Below are 16,266 nucleotides of genomic sequence, written 5' to 3'. Positions count from 1 at the left end.
TTTCTTGGGCAATGGAGGACCACACAGTCCAATTCCACCAAAAAGCAATGACAACCAACCTCCATTGCTACCTTAATACGGACGAAAGTTTCGAATAGGATGAAATGTATAATTTAACAAAAACAAAAATTCATGTTTTTTTTTCAACCTCCATGGCCCTTGCTTTGTAAGGTTTATTGTTCATGGTGGTGAAAAATGAACAATATTTTTTTTAATAATTTCATAAATTAAATATGTGTATTGGAAATAAAAAATAATTTGAATTTCAAATATTAAATTAATCAAAAATTTCATTTGAAATTCAAACAAAATTTCAAAGTTAGTGGAATTTGGGCCCAATTGAACAACCAATTAAAAGCTTCCATGTCAAATTATATGTGGAAACCATATACATTGATTGTATGTGTAGCCTTTTCCGTAATTAAGAGACAAAAATTACAGAGCTACTCCAGGTGACCGTAATATGACACCGTTAACAACAACATTTTCCATCCAACTTTCTCTCTCCTCATTCTTCTCTGTCTCTCAACAATGGAGGCAAACTTCCAAGAGAAGAGCTCACTCGATTGGCGACTTCAAACGCAAAATCACTCCACCACCACCATCATCACAACTACTATCATATTTTATCTCCACTCTTCGTCGCCGACCTCACTTCAATGGTTCGGTGGAGTTTGATCAAGCATTAATGGAGCAAGAAGGAGGAAGCTTTTCAATGGTTGATGTCAAATAACCCAATTGCGGTTACGGCGTCAAACAAAATGTCACTAATTCATCAAGTGGGGGCCACAAAATCTGAGGTGGAGCATAAGATTGACAAATTATGTTAATCATCAAGATTAACCAACATTGATTGATTGATGTAATTTGTTGGTAAACATTACATTAATAACTCTACTGTTGGAAGTTCTTGAAGTAAAACCAAGAAAGTTACGGTGTTTATTCTTTTGACTGTTGGGATTTAATGGCTATTGGAATCCCTTAATTTTAGCTTCCTCTTATTGCTAATTTAATGGGCATTATTGCTGATTAATGTTGTTACTTAAAACTAGTTGTTACCCTTTTAATGTTGATTAAAGCTAGCTCTTATTGGGGATTAATGGGTGGATGTTACACCACTTGATTGATGACCATTTCCCCTTAATTGCTGGTTGTTTTTACTCCCTCCATTGCCTTATAAATCAACATTATTCACCTCCGAAAGATATGACAACAAAACTATCCATCTTTAACTTCTTACCTTCTCTTAAAATATATCCCTTCGGTTTCTGGGCAAGTATTCTGAATTCCAGTCGGGTTTGTGAGTGCACACAAATTCCGGAGCCGTGCTTATCCTGGAGGGCGACCGCTTGATGTCTACTGCACCGGGGTAGTGCGGAATCGTCTTTTAGGTCAGTGGTTTACCACGATGCGGCAATTGTCAATTGGTCTACACAACATTGAGATAAGTACTTTCGTTTAATTTGCTTATCTACGAACAATCTAAAAGACGATTGATATGATTTCTAAATATTTGAATTTTTGATATGTCAAATTTAGACAATGTTGTGATTTGATTGCATTCTGACCAATTTATTTTATTGAGTATACTGTTGTTGACTTGTTGCTATCATGATTTATCAAGCAATCTTTATTACGGATTATAATAGTATTGCTTATAGGTTGTCTTCATGCTATATCTATGATTATTAATTTGCAGTGGCTGGTTGGCTGAATTTAAGAATTTAATTTTTTGCTAAAGTTTTGAGAATTGTGAATGTTGGCTTATTATTTAGGATAGTTTTCTTTTATGGAGCAATTTTTATGTTGCGTAAATATACTGTTAGACTGATGATGTAATAATTTCATATTATGATTGGGATAATGGGATTTTATCCTCTGAACTTTTTGCGGGGACTTTTCTTGAGTAATACCATAATACCAAGCATATGTTATTTGTATTATTATTCATGAATTTTTATGAAGTATTGTATTATAGTACTGCAATGAAGGTTGTATTGTTGAGATGATTGTTATCATTATTTTTTCACTTTGTTGGATGCTTTCCAATTAATTATTAAATTGATTATATTTCTTAAATGGTTGAGTGATTGCTTTATGTTATGTACTTATGCATAAGATTGTACTTGGTACTTTACAATAATTTGAATAGATTTGTTTGGTACATATTACTAATATTGTAATATGGGTTACTTTATTTTAATTTATCAATGATATTATGTTGTTGAATATATGGTGCAATATAACTAGTTGCAATCTTATATAATAACATGACGGAGTGTTATAATGTTTCCTAAATCTCATTGTTTTGTGGAGTTTTTGTTGATATTCTCTAATGCCTATGCTATATTTTTGAGATTTTAGGACTTGTTTGTTATTCGCGGATTTCCGGGAGCAGTCCCAAAGATGACCCCCGATCAAAGGTCATCCTTGGTCGGTTTGGGCTGAAATTTTAGGAGCATGTTTGGGACACATGAGGCTTATTTTTCAACGGTTGGATTCTCACTAGCTGCTCAAATTAGTAAGTTATGATGACATCTTGAGGCCCTTATTTACAACGAAGACGGTTGGACATCTCATAGAGGTCTCACACATGTTACTTGATTTAATTCAAGGGAGGTTCATTCTAAACCAAGTCTCATGATATTATGTTTATCATTTGGATTAATTCCTAGTAATCATCTTGACGAAATATGCTTTTGTGGTTGTTGACAAAGTATGTTGAATGTTGAATTTGTCAAGTAAATATTTGTTGAATGATTAATAGAAATTAAAGTTATAATGTCGATATTTTATGAATATGACATTTTATTGCATATAATCAGTTACCTTTAATTTGTTGGTTCTACATTTTATGGATTAACTTGTTATTCAGTAGGATGTTTTGAGCAATGTTTTTTAACATGTTTTTGAGGTGCATGTATGTACTCCGAGTACTACTTTTTAGCATGATTCATGTATGGTGTTGAGTATGGATCGGAGTTGAGGTATACTATGTCAATTGATTGAACCCATGATATTCAATACTCGTATTGAGAAGCTTTGTTCTCATTTGATTCATTACCTTATTTTCGGTATTTCATTAACATGTGTAAAATTTATAATTCTCAAACTAGTTGAGTTTTGTGAAGGGAAATTATATGATAATTTTTCTGTAAGGATATTATATGACTTTCTCTTTGGAGAATTTTCAAGTAAAGTATATTTTGGGAATTAGACTACAATTTTTTCCAATTTTTATGATGGTTTAGTGTTACCGCCTATAACTCTTTATTGTGTTATAATTCTTTATGGATAAGGCATGAGTAATTTGTAAACGCCCTAAATTTCATATGTTGGCATGAGAATTAATATTTTGAAGTGTTGTTGAATTATTATCTTTAATTAATTCAATGTTTCAAAAATCTATTTTTACTCATGTTATTACACCCAGGTTCTATGACATAGTTGTGATTTTTTTTGGATTTGGACCTTATGTTTTCATGTGGGGGTTATAAGTTTTTGAACTTATAAAATTTCTATATAAGGAGTTTATGTCATCATTAAAGACCCCATGTGAATTTTGGAGGGAGTTTCATTCATTGAGAATGTAGGTTTTAGGCGTACTGCTAAGGGCTTTGATTTGAATCGGACTTTGTTGTCCAATGTGGGGGAAGTAATAAAGAATTAGTGTTGGACTCAAAGTCTAGGCTCAGTTTTTGCTTGGTAATTGCATTTTAGTTCATGACTTTTTATGCGAGTCTTGGAGTAATTTTATCTTGAGCCTGATTGATCCTTTATATGGATAATTTGTCTTTGAGCATATATATATGTTTGTAAGCACTATGTTTCAAGTGATTAGATATGCACAATGGAATGCCATATGTCTTTCTTTCTTCTTTGAGCAAAGCCTGAACATGCACATTAATGTTAGAGTTTTCTATTGTTTAATGCAAAGCCTGAAAGTGATTAATTGTGCTAAAGACGGGTTTTAATTTGATGGTGTTTGCCTTACAAATTTGTTTTGGTGTCTCTATGTCTTTAGAGTATCTACTTTAAATCAATGGAATATCATGAGTGATTGTTTCCATGGAAGAAGTCATTGAATATTAGTTAGATTATGTCTAACTATGTGCAGAATATTACAATCTTTTTCCTGGGATTGTGATGCTTAATATCTCTTTTGTGGATTGTGTTGCTAATTCACCGAGTTCTCGTTAGAAGTCTTTAAGGCTAAAAATTTGATTTGGATGAGTCATTGCTATCAGATAAATTTTTTGAATTTATTGATTATATGGGAGCAATTGTGTCCATTTAGTATTGATATGTTTCTTGGGAACTATTCTTAGTCTGTTATTGCTTATTATGTAAGTAGATTAAGAAAGTATACTCTTAACTCGAGCAATGATCTTTAGATCGGTTTGAGGAGGTTGCATAGGTACTTGAAAAGTACACAAGATTAGAGTTTGCACTATTGCAAGTTTCCATGAGTGATTGGAGTTCGACGATGAGTTCAAACTCAAGCGGTTATGTCTGCACCACTAAGTGGTGGAGCTATGTTTTGGAAATTGTGCAAAGCAACCTTGTTTTGCTATGTTTGTTTTGGAATAATCTAAATTTATTGCTTTTGAATTGACAGGTTATGAGGCAAGATGGTCAAGGGTATATGGCTCTTATGAGCACATGTGCTTGCAAATGTCCCATTGAAGGAGAATTCCTTGTGATTTGCAGGTCGTGGTTACTTTTGATTGAACCATGCCTATAATGGTTGATGTCAAAGATAAATTGTCGAATAGGGTGATATCACTAGACTAGAAAAAGTCTAAAAGATATGTTACGGATCCGTTAAGTAAAGGCCTTGTACAAAACTAGTTTTGGTAACATCGGAAGGGATGGGACTAAAAGCCCAAAGTATGAATTATGAGTAATCAACTCCTACTCATCATGAGTTCAAAGGGGAACATTATGAAATAATTCGGAAGCACAAAATTTTATTTTTGTCCATCCCTAGATGTTTGATTTGTGCTTGCTACAAATGGAAAGAGGATGAGCAAATGGCTCTTAATGAACCCATATCCATATTTTTGGTGGTGTGTTGTAGCTCACACTTGATGGGATTCACCTACTTAGGTGTGGAAGTGTGGCCGCTTCCTATGAGTATTGGGTGGGCTAATACTCTAGAGCACCTATGAGCATCCAGGCTGGACGTATGGCCAGTATAATGCGTCACCTTTATTCGCGGAATTTCAGAATATTATACATGTTCAATTGTGTGGCTCAAAGTGACGGGTCCCTAACTCCCTATTAAGTTCAAGACGAAGGTCACTTGGTAGGTGGGATCATAGCTTGATGTCCACTATGTGTTAATTCAAGTCGCGAGACATTGACACTTATGCAATTGTTTTGTTTTGCCCAAAACCAATTTTCTCTCTTTCTTTCTTTTCACTTCTTCGAACCTGTGGGGGATTGTTGGAAGTTCTTGAAGTAAAACCAAGAAAGTTACGGTGTTAATTCTTTTGACTGTTGGGATTTAATGGCTATTGGAATCCATTAATTTTAGCTTCCTCTTATTGCTAATTTAATGGGCATTATTGCTGATTAATGTTGTTACTTAAAACTAGTTGTTACCCTTTTAATGTTGATTAAAACTAGCTCTTATTGGGGATTAATGGATGGATGTTACACCACTTGATTGATGACCATTTCCCCTTAATTGCTGGTTGTTTTTACTCCCTCCATTGCCTTATAAATCAACATTATTCACCTCCGAAAGATATGACAACAAAACCATCCATCTTTAACTTCTTACCTTCTCTTAAAATATATCCCTTCGGTTTTTGGGCAAGTATTCTGAATTCCAGTCGGGTTTGTGAGTGCACACAAATTTCGGCGCCGTGCTTATCCTGGAGGGCGGCCGCTTGATGTCTACTGCACCGGGGTAGCGCGGAATCGTCTTTTAGGTCAGTGGTTTACCACGACGCGGCAATTGTCAATTGGTCTACACAACATTGAGATAAATACTTTCGTTTAATTTGCTTATCTACTAACATCTACATCTGTAATGATCACTTCACATTGCATATATATGTAGTCTGGTTTTTCTTTAGCATCTAAAGCTATTCTTTGGGATCCCTAATTATCTGTTATAATGAATTAGGATTCAGGGCAATGCTATTGCTGGACTGTTGTTACTTGCTGGAAATCTCTTGTGGGTAACTTTGTCCTGCTTTTTCTCTCTGTCTTCTAATGGATCCTTCAATCATATACTCTTAGATTAATTTCTTGGCAATGCCCAATTTCTCCTTTTTATGTAGTAGTTAGGATCTTTTGTACTAAGGGTTTACTATTTGATTTTGATTTGTACTCTTTGGTTCATGTTGTGAATATTTGTTTATTAGGAAGTATTGCAAATGATTTCATTAAAGCAGCCTCAGTGGAAGTATCTTACGGGCTCATCTCAAAGACACAGGAAGCGTGTCCATTATTCTGAGGAGTCTCCTTCAGAAGTTCATAGTGATGAAGCAGCAAACTGAACCAAGGCCACAGAAACAAGATTCCGGGAGCACGGAGCATCAAGGTATATTTTCAGTTATTTCTATATTATTGATTCATAATGCATCAAAATTTGGATCACCCTAGTAACTAATTTTAGCATCCAGTGTAAACAATTTTATTTTTATGTAAATGCTGATACAACCTTGTTTGTCGAATTCAATTGTAACCTTGAGACTATATCTATTGCAGAGTGTGGTGATGTAGAGATTCTGCATAACCAGCTGGGGGATCTTTTTGAACTGTTGAAGCCAACTCTATTAGACCTTTGTGAAGCTCTGCTACTTGAGGTATGCTTTTAGTACGGAGTTGAGAAAGTGGTGCATGTGTTGTAGATATTTTTTTATAATGCTTTGATGTTATGTGTGGCTGTTTGATGGGAAGTATTCTCTTGCATAATTTTCTGGGATATCTTGATTAGATCTTGCAAAACATGTTTTCTTTTCTTATCCTTTTTTTGATGCTATGCCCTATTAATTATTATGTAATACTTCCTCTGTTCCCCAATTAATACAACATGGGGATAGGACACGGATTTTTAGGAAGAGGAGGGAGATAGACAAGAATAAAGATATAGACTCATGTGATGAGGAGAGAGAAAGAGAGATAGCATGTGCAAATAGGGAAATGTTGCAATATTTGTGAAACCTCCTAAAATGGTAATTGTTGCAATATTTGTGAAACGGAGGAAGTAGGTGATTTGGATGAGTTGTATCATCTTGTTTAGGGTATAACGGGATGTTATGTTGGAATTAATTGCGGAATGAGATAATCAGGAAGAAAGTAGAGGTTACAATTTAAATAAGATGGAGATGAATTGTCAAAGGTGGTTCGGACATTTTAAGATTGAGATGGGGTGATGCACTAGTTAGTTAGGAGGTTGGAAGGGTGGCAAAGTGATGGAATTGTTAAGGTTAAGGGAAGAGACTTGAGAGAATTTTCTATATGGTAGTCCTGGATCATATTTGTGTCAAAACTTAACACTAATACTCTAGTCTAGGTTTAAATTTAAGCATTGAACCTATTAATCTACTATAAACATATATATATTTTTTTATAGACCCTTGTTCTGGGCAGCATACAAGAAAATGTAACTGTTAGAGTTTACCCTAAGTTGGGATTTGCAGTTTGACAGTGAGGAAAAATTTGAGAGACCAAGAGAGATACCTGAAAAGTGGAGTATTTTCTCTGAGAGGGGTTAGATTACTAGTTGTAGTCTTTAGGGCTAATGACTGGAAACTTGGCAACTTGACCTTTATATGTTGTTTTCAAAAGCCTGTGCTGCCTTTTTCCTTTTCTACTGTGTCCGTAAAACATTTCCGTGGGATGAAATGTAGTACAATAGTTGGTATGTTTTACTAATTGGTCCAGCTTATTGTTTTTCAAGAATATATGTTAAGTGGATAAAATTTGAGAGAGATAATCATGATTTGCCTTGATGTCAGTGTAAGCTCATCACTGACATCAGCGATTTCTCGAGTTAGTCCAGTCATTCTTGCTCCCGTTGTCATAGTCCACAGCCGTTAGCTAAACTAATAAGAGTCCTTGTACCTCAAAATATGCCTTATGCCCGGGAGGTAGTGTGTTTTGCTAGATAACATAATGGAAATGAGCTTCGGGAGGAAAGGGGGGGGGGGTCTGGTTAGCGTATATCTTTGAATCAAACATTGAATGAAATCGCTTATTTTATGTCTTTCGTTCCAAATTAGTTGATACGTTTCTTTTATCACATTTGCCAATGCTTAAACTCAATCAAAAATATCTTCAATTATACTATTGTGAAAAATACTAAAACTTTAGTTTTAATTAACATGACTATTTTTACGTATCTATAATTCACAAATGTTATTCAAAGTAAATTATATGAATCGTGTCAAAAGTCAACACAACTAATTTGGAACAAAGGATAGATATCAAACTTGAAATTGGGTAGAATAGACAAAAGGGATTTCTATTATTTAGAGGTTAAATGTCTATCTGCAGTGACTATACAATTATATTTACATTTAAATGATAGACTGTGAGAATCTAGTAATGATAGTGTGATTGAATTTTAAATTTTGTGCAGGATAATGTGAAAAGATTGGCTGAGCAATTTCTCGAGTATCTGGTGAAAAATTATCTAGTCACAAGAGAACCTGAGACTACATTACAAGCTTTCTTATTCTCAGTGGTATGTATTGCCTCCTTATTTTTTTTTTTATAATATATATTATTTTAAAGGTATGAAGAACCCTAATGAATCGGCACCTCTCACAAGTCAATCTGGTCCAGCTTTGCAGTTCAGACTCATTGGGAGGGAAAGGGGGGTTGTATAAGGGAATCCTCATCCCAAAGAGTCCCTAGTGGGCTGTAATCCTCCTTGTCTGCTGTGGGATTTTTCTTCTAATTCCATCCCTATCCTTAGATTATATGAGAACACTTGTAATTTTTTATATTTTTTATTTTCCTTGAATTGGGTGGCCAAAATAGAATGAGATTATTTTGTGTCATATTGCCATGTTTGACATTTTTTATCTTTAAAACCCTTGTTCATATTTGTATTGAATTAAAAGGATTTACCTGGGCTTTGCCTTGCCATTTGATTAATTTCCAAAATATTCAAGTTATTGTATTTCTTTATCTTCCCAAATAGCACCAAGGGAACTTTTTAGTGTTGCATTCTTTTTGGTGGAGTATTGTTTAGTTGTGTTATGTATATTTACTAGGAGCATTTATGCATTCTTCATGGAAATTTACATGAAATCTTTGCCAAGGAAATAGCAATACAAGATCAATTCAAATGTATGATTACAGGGTGCAACAATTAAAAAGCAAAAAGCTTCGTATATTAGAATAATTTATTTATTTAGAGAATCTGTAGTCATGTGTTGCTCTCTGTAATTCAAGAGAGGTTTGGTGTAGTCTCATCTAAAGATATGTGGTCCTCCAAAATTGTTAAGCTGCTTTAGTAAATATTCTTGTGTTGTTTTTGTTTTTCTTTAGAATGATTCTATTTTCTTTGCTCACTTTGATTTGCTTTCATTAATAGTGTTGGACTGCAGCTGAGGAACTGAAGTACAAAATTAATCACAAAAAGTCACTTACCATTGCCAGAGAAAGGTTGGGCTTTAATTGCTTAGAACGTGACACTGAGAAAATAATTTCAAGGTTGAAGCCAACAATGGATAATTTTATATGTTTGAGAACGAAAAATCCAGATTCCAAAGGAAATTTTATAGAATCGCCACTAGGCAACCTGAAAAATATAACTGTAGAGCTTGAGGAACATATGAAGAAGGTTGAAATGAAATGTGGCAGGCAAATGGAGAAGTTAAAAAATAAACACTATGAAGAATTTGAGAAATTTGAAAAATCCTGGGAGGAGTTGACGATGAAGCTAGAAAAGCGGTGTAAAGCAGAGTCAACCGTTATTCGTTATACTTACGCTAATTCTTCAATTGGAATTGATAAGTTAAAGGCCTTGGATAATGATCATGCTAAGAAAAGGGAAGAGCTAGAAAAACAAAAATCCATCAAACATGAAGAGCTTGAAGTTAGGCAAAAGGCTGAAAAGGATTTAGAAGAGAAGAAGCTAGCTGGGTATGTGAAACGAATTAACTCCTTGGGGTGCCATAAGCTTTCGGATGAACCTGATGGTAAGAATGGAGTAAATTCTGAACTTGCTGAACCTATTGGATCAAATGAAGAGTCAAATGGAACCGTGGGTATCAATGGGAACCTCTCAAAGCAGCAAAGTTTCAAGACGAAAGTAATAGCATCTGTACTTGATGGAAATCCGGAGAATACAGATGAGCAGAGAGTGAGTTGCTCAAATGATGATTTTGTAGCATCCATAGAGAATATACCAGCATCTAAGGGACCTATTGGACTAGATAAAGAATCAAATGGAACTGGAGGTATCAATGGAAACCTCCCAAAGCAGAAAAATTCTGAGGGAGAAGCTGAAAATCCGGAGAATACAAATGAACAGATAGAAAACTGTGGGAATGATAATGCTATAACTGGTATAGAGAGCGTACCAGCACCTAATAGGCCTGATACTAGTACATGTTCACCTGAACAGCCTTCTGCTCCTACTGGACAGATTGAGAAAGATACCAATCAAATAGATGACGTGATAGTAGATAGGTTGACTGCTGTAGAAAGCAACAAAATTAATGGAGCCAGTAGAACAGGGCCATTGATCTCTCCAATTGGTTCATTCACGGAGCACCCAAATGCTGTTATGAGTCAGGTTTGCTTTATCTTCTGTCCTTATAATTCTTTTCTTCTTTTTTTTTTTGGATGGGGTTAGGGGTAGGGGTGGACCGGGTTGGTGTGTTAATTTCAGCATCTTCTCATTTCTATTCCAATTCTGCTGTTCTACTTTCTGTTCCCTTCTTCAATGTTTTTAATTATCTGAGTTCTGTCACAAGATGTTCTGCCTAGGTCTCTATAATACATACGTGAATTGGTCAGTCATTTATGTTGTGTATTTTGGACTTGAGTTTCACCTAGCACAAAGGGCTGCATTTCTCAGGTCATTAGGGACCATTTCATTATTATCTTTATAAATGATTTAAGAAGAAAAAAAAACATTCTGAGTAATTTTTAGCCTTGCACCCAGAATGTGATTGTGGGGGCAATTGGCTACTATCTATTCTCCTTTCCTTTTATTATCTCCTATTCACTTCTTTTACTGTTATTATCTGGTTAGGGGCTTGGAGATGAATCTCGTATTGGAGTGGGAGAGCAAGTAGGACCTGCTACCCGGACACATACTACGCCTTTAGGTGATACATCATCTTTAAATCGTCCCAATCATGTGCCATCTGACCTTTTGCATAATGAAGAAGAAGCACGCTCTTCTATCGAGGCTTTGTTCAATGAGTGGGTTACACATTACAATGATCAGTTGGGAGTTGCTCCTAATGGCAGGCTTGATATTCAGCCAATTGGAAATCATACATCAATTGTGGGTACCACAACCCCAAGGCATCAAGATCAAATGGGAGTGGCTGCAAATGGTAGGCTTAATATTCAGCCAATGGTAAATCATGGATTTATTGTGGATACCACTACCCCAAGTCAACAAGATCAAAATAGGGGCCGCGTCTTAGGTGGAGCTGTTTCACAGATGCCTGTTCATGTAGTTCCTGCAAATTTTTTCATCCCGAATGAAACTAATGCACCAGTAGCAAGAGGAGCTGTCCCTGCACATTCCAGCCATGCAAATCGAATGCAAATGCCTACTAACTCTTTGGTTACAACACCCAATCATTTTGATCCACTTCAATCTGAAGTAGATAGAATACGTAGAGAGATGGGTAATTTGATGACCATTCATGAGCAAAAGGTTAGTGCATGCATTGCCTTCGTTTTCTTTTCCATTTTTTTTTATTATGTCTGCCTTTCTTAATTATTTTTCCCCACCGGGCCTTGCAGAAGTCACAGTTGAAATCAGAATGTGATAAAGAAATTGAGGAACTTGTTGCTCAAATTAAGAGAAACTATGACAAGAAGATTGATGAAGCTGAGGCATCATTTGCACTTAAAAGTAAGGATCTTGAAACATGTCAGAACAAGGTCGTGATGCATAAGATGCTGGCTGAGGCCTTTCGATCTAAATGCATAGACTATAAGGCAGCTACAAGGATGCCACAACTAGGTAATTAATTTTTTTGCTTTACAAATGACATTTGTTTAATTTAGGGTCAAATGAGAAAGCCCCTCTTAAAAAAAATTAATTTTTTTTTTAAAAAAAAAAAAGCGAGAAAGAGAGAGAGAGAGAGAGAGAGAGAGAGAGTAATAGAAGTTGTAAAAGTTGAAAATACACATGATAACAAATCTACTAAGATCCCTTCATAATCTTGGTTTTTTTTTTCTTCTTCTTCTTTTTCCTTTGTTTTTGCCGTCAATGTTTGAAGAATCTTGACCTTGAAATCAAAATTATAAAACTTTGACGTTGAAGTCAAGAGGACCGATGATATTGAGGCGGCAGTATTACTTTGTAGTTACACACTTTCCTGATTTTATTATTGGTGGTGCTTCATAGTTGATTTCATTGTTGTCTGCTTCTCACAGTAATTTATATTACAGGTAACTCTTCTAGTTCTGTAGAGATTGCCTCACAATTACGTTCTACAAGACCTTTCTCTCCTGCTACGTCACCTTCCAGTGGTCCACCTAGTGCTACACCACCTTTACGGGCTGTTCATCCCTCTATGACCTTAAGTGCTCAAGCCAGAATTTCTCATGTCGACCTTGTAGCACTAACTGCAGGACAACAGCAACTAATTAGGTGTGAAGCACGTGCCCCAGCCCCTCATATACAGCCCTTCAGATCTGCTTCATCTGCTATTTCTTCCAGCTGTATGTCTTCTGATGCGTTGGTGCCACAGCCACCTAACAATCCAACTTCTAACTTAGCACTGCAGCTCCCACCACAGCCACCTCCACTGGCAGCACCAGTACAGCTAAACTCTCGTGGTCAGTCTCGCCAAGAAGACTCTATGGGACGGGGTACACCACTTAGCTTATCCTTGAGTGCAACACAGTTGCTAATGGATATTACAAGGCGGCATGATGCAAATCTTCATTCTAACAACGTACCCTCTTTGCCAGATAATGTGCGAAGTTCTGAGTCTTGGGGCATATCCCGAGTTGAAGAAGCAATGAATGTGCAACCGTCTTCATCTAATATGCAAAATGGAGACGTGGTCTGTTTATCTGATGACGACTAAATATCGTGACATTCTTGGTACCCTAACGGCCTAACCTTCAATTTGTTGTAACTTAGATTCTATTTTCAGCTTGGGATTAAGAATTATAGTATTCTCTGGGTCTGCAAGCTGTATGCAGTCCACTGCTATTGTAGCTATAGGTTAGCAGCTAATGTAACTAATTGTGATTAATTTGAAATGAAATAGGTGCACTCATATTATGCAAGATTCTTCCGGTGTACCGTGTTTGAGCTAGTGTTCTAGCTTTTGGAATATACTTCGTATTTTGTTAAAATTTGGGTTTTGGGATTTGGGAGTGCACTCATTAGGGGTATGTCAAAAATGTATACAACCTTAAAAACGCCCCAAAATGGAAAAAAAATGGGTCTGAACAAGAATTTACAACTATAATATCTAAATTGATCCAATATGAACTACATGTAAAATTATGTTTCATCTGAGAAGGAAATGTACTTGTATGTAGCATACTTATATGAAGTAGGAATACTTGAATTTAACAACTATGTATTCCGTATCAAAATTGAATTTTGTTTTTCAGAAAACTCTTACTACATTTTTATTTGTTTGGTAACGAAAACATATAATAAGAGGAAGGAAAAGAATCATTTAACTCTTACCTTTTATTTGTTTGGGTTTATCATAAAAAAGTATCACATTATCACTTAAACCCAACTCTATTTTATCCCTAGGTAATGATAATTATTATCCAAACCTTTTATTCAAACACTTGGTAATGTTAATGCTTTATTTGGTTATGTTTTCAACTCAAAAAACACTATTACTCATCATACACTTATGTAATTTGAAATATTCTTATTGTGGAAAAAACAAAATCCACTTGATACATATACATGAGCGAGCCCCAATTTTTCCATTGAGAAACATGAGATGTTTCTCTATTGGTGTAAATGTGAATAAGAGTACATTTATCAATATTTTATATTTTTTGCTCAAATAACACCGTTTACTTCCCATCCATCTTCACTCTTCTTCTTCCTCCTCTTCCTACAATAAACTCTGTTGAAAAAGCTTGAGTTTTTGTCCACCAACACCACCGTTTTCAACATTTCTGGCATCTTTCATCTCCACCAACATGTCCACCACATTTATGGTTGCTTCGCTATCAAATTAAACAAAAACCCTAAGAACAAAGAGAGAAATAAAGGACATGGTCAACCCTAAAACGTTAAGACTTAAGGGTGTTTTGTTTTTCCATCAAAGCAGACCTTAAGCTTTTGAAATCTCCATTGAAGCTTTTGAAATCTTCATTGAAGAGCTCTTCGAATTTCTGTGAAATTCACGAAATTAGGAAATTGTTAACTTCTGTTATGGCTGAAAATTCAAAATACCCCACATACCTACTCAAAATGACAACAATGAGCCCTTGAGAAATACATGTTGTTTGTCATGTTGAAAAACCTTTATTTTTTCCATTTCTACTCGCCTACACTTCTATTGTGTGATCATGTTAAAAATAAATTTATTTTCGTATTTAAATTAATTACCAGTTGTATGATATGGTACTAAATTAAAAAATTATCTTAAAAAATTAACTTTCTCACATTTTAATTACTAAAATAATTATCCAATAATTATGGATTAGCTTGTCACTTTTCTCATTCTTTGCTTGTAAATTTGTAATATTGTTGTCATAAATTAAATATACATTTATACGCGGATTGTTGGATTATAAATATTCCTTGTCTATTTTTTAATTAGCAATTAATTGAAATTCTACTAATGGTGATTATTATGCTTGTACCTTTTTTTTTTCAATTTAATTATCTTTAATTTTAATCGTCTTATTGCCTTTTGTTTGAAGGATTGTTCTTGTACGTATAAATCACAACAAAAAACCAAGATTCTTATATAATTTTTTTTTTTCAAATTGCATATAAATTGTGAATTAATTTGATATTTTACTCAAATTGTGGTGTGATTTGGAACTCCTATATTATAAAACCTATCCAAACTTGAAATGTAGTTATTTTTACTCGTATATTCGACTTTCAACATTTCTCATTTAATTTAATATCGTACCCGATTTGAGGGGTGTTTCGGGTGATTTTGTGATTTTCCCTGGGACACTGGTCACGTTCCTCTGGCAAACGGCCTGAACACCCGCAAAACACGAATATTCCGGTACGGAATATTCGCCTCCGACGGTTAAGTTAGTAACCTGAAATCGGAAAAACTAGAGAGAGAAAGTAGAGAGAAATTGAAGCTGTTTTTAATGCTCTATTGAATGTTATGTCATAATCCGCCCCTCCCGTCATAAATGATTGGGGTATTTATAGGGGTGGGGAACTGAGCTTTTCAGGGTTAGTACCCTAGAATGACGTTTTCTGATTGGTGGCGCAATCAGGCATGGGCACGTGTCCTTGGGGGGCGTCGTTTTGCGGCTTTCTCGGGATTTGGGCATCTTGATGTAAGGAGGCCCCTTTTTCTGTCTTTTTCAGGTGCTCTTAGTAGGGTTTGCATACGTGGTATCTTCCTATAGTGACACGTGTCACCCCAAGATTGGGCCACGTGTCACAAGGGGATTGGTCACGTTTTGGGGTAATTTTGCCCCAAACATTTGCCCCTCAAAGGGGGTGGCTCGTATTCTATGGGCCGCCTCCTCTAATTTTCTACTCGTCCGGACATGTCCGGGTATTTGTAGAATTTGAGCATTGCTTTGATATGCGGACAGTACCGTCTATCTTTTCTGGGGATTTCTCCCTTGGGCCGGACGCTTGGTCCAGTTCGCCTGTAATTCCTCTATTTGGACACTTCTGGGTCTTGAGGTTAGTCAGACGCAACAGGTTGACTATCTTTTTAGGGAGGACATCTGTGCCTGGGATTTTGGGACAATGGTTTGGATTCTGCTGACCTGGCCATCTATTTTGACGTGCCGTCAGCCCATTCGTCTTCCCTTCCGTTTAAAGTGACGGAAGTGGTTTTTAACCATTTGAATTCTAGGTTAACTTTTTCAAAAAGTAACCGTTCGAATTCTTGGGCGGGAAAGACG

General features: G+C 35.6%; 1 protein-coding gene across 1 annotated transcript; it reads left to right on the top strand.

Annotated features, from left to right (window-relative positions):
• The first annotated feature begins 6,068 nt into the window (after positions 1–6,068).
• On the top strand, positions 6,069–13,530 carry LOC145587529 (uncharacterized). Its single transcript, XM_081644268.1, has 8 exons — positions 6,069–6,187; positions 6,378–6,556; positions 6,724–6,821; positions 8,600–8,704; positions 9,563–10,768; positions 11,231–11,869; positions 11,959–12,181; positions 12,613–13,530. The coding sequence occupies exons 2-8, from the start codon at positions 6,496–6,498 to the stop codon at positions 13,254–13,256; spliced, it is 2,976 nt and encodes a 991-aa protein (XP_081500394.1). The 5' UTR covers positions 6,069–6,187; positions 6,378–6,495; the 3' UTR covers positions 13,257–13,530.
• The last annotated feature ends 2,736 nt before the right edge of the window (positions 13,531–16,266 follow it).

This window comes from Chenopodium album, chromosome 17, assembly GCF_948465745.1.
Source record: "Chenopodium album chromosome 17, dcCheAlbu1.1, whole genome shotgun sequence".
Taxonomy (NCBI): Eukaryota; Viridiplantae; Streptophyta; class Magnoliopsida; order Caryophyllales; family Amaranthaceae; genus Chenopodium; species Chenopodium album.
Note: the sequence above shows the minus strand (reverse complement) of the source record. Positions and strands in the feature narration are given on the sequence as shown.

Bases quoted from the DNA above. Each gene is read 5' to 3' on its own strand.
- LOC145587529 (XM_081644268.1), top strand. From the start codon at position 6,496: ATGAAGCAGCAAACTGAACCAAGGCCACAGAAACAAGATTCCGGGAGC. The intron at 8,705-9,562 runs GTATGTATTGCC...TTTCATTAATAG, and splicing joins AAGCTTTCTTATTCTCAGTG to TGTTGGACTGCAGCTGAGGA. The intron at 12,182-12,612 runs GTAATTAATTTT...TTTATATTACAG, and splicing joins TACAAGGATGCCACAACTAG to GTAACTCTTCTAGTTCTGTA.